At 30.1% G+C, this 677-nt stretch overlaps 1 protein-coding gene across 1 annotated transcript; it reads left to right on the top strand.

The window, feature by feature from the left end:
- The first annotated feature begins 38 nt into the window (after positions 1-38).
- On the top strand, positions 39-412 carry Tsp_13612 (conserved hypothetical protein). The gene is made up of 2 exons (XM_003367303.1): positions 39-212; positions 275-412. Exons 1-2 carry the CDS (start codon positions 39-41, stop codon positions 410-412), a joined length of 312 nt encoding a protein of 103 aa, XP_003367351.1.
- Positions 413-677: the final 265 nt, after the last annotated feature.

The following is a 677-nucleotide window of genomic DNA, read 5'->3' as shown; positions in this document are numbered from 1 at the left end:
TATTTATTATTATGGTTATTATTTATTAATTTTTGAAAATGTGTTTCAAGAGTTGGGATGCGTTTTTTCGAAGCGTCGAAGCAGGAATGCAACCTGGCGATGCTTATTATCCTCCACCATCTTTGTCGGCACTTAGTCATCATGTGGCTTCTATAGATACTAACACTATATCCGATCACGCTAAAGTGCAACAATTAATCAAAAGTTATCAGGTGATGATTTTAGTATTTCAGATTTATTATTTTTTATAAAACTTTTTATATTATACTTTTAGACTAGAGGGCACCACATTGCCGATTTGGATCCATTGGGCATCAACAAAGCAGATTTGGACGATACGGTAGCACCGGAATTGGAGTTATCAACTTATAATTTGAGTAAAAATATTATTTCATCAATTCATAAACAGTAATAATGGAAGGTAAGGCAGTAATTTAAGAATTCAGATATTTCTAATGTTTTTTGTTTATTGTAATTTATGAGATTGCAAAAATGTAAGTATATCATGAAATTGTAAAGAAAACAACAATATTTTTGGTTTTTATATTATTTGCTCTGACGTAACGATTTCAGGAAAAAAGTTTTTCATCCGGTTCATATCTTTCAAGTTTGCTTTAAATTTGTTTTCTTCTATCAAGTTTGCTTAGTGTTAGCAAATGTTTTACCTTGTTGAAAAC

The sequence above is a fragment of the Trichinella spiralis genome (assembly GCF_000181795.1).
Source record: "Trichinella spiralis strain ISS 195 chromosome Unknown Scfld4500, whole genome shotgun sequence".
Lineage (NCBI taxonomy): Eukaryota > Metazoa > Nematoda > Enoplea > Trichinellida > Trichinellidae > Trichinella > Trichinella spiralis.
The sequence above is the reverse complement of the archived record's forward strand: the minus strand, read 5'-3'. Positions and strand labels throughout refer to the sequence as shown.

Bases quoted from the DNA above. Each gene is read 5' to 3' on its own strand.
- Tsp_13612 (XM_003367303.1), top strand. From the start codon at position 39: ATGTGTTTCAAGAGTTGGGATGCGTTTTTTCGAAGCGTCGAAGCAGGA. The intron at 213-274 runs GTGATGATTTTA...TTATACTTTTAG, and splicing joins AATTAATCAAAAGTTATCAG to ACTAGAGGGCACCACATTGC.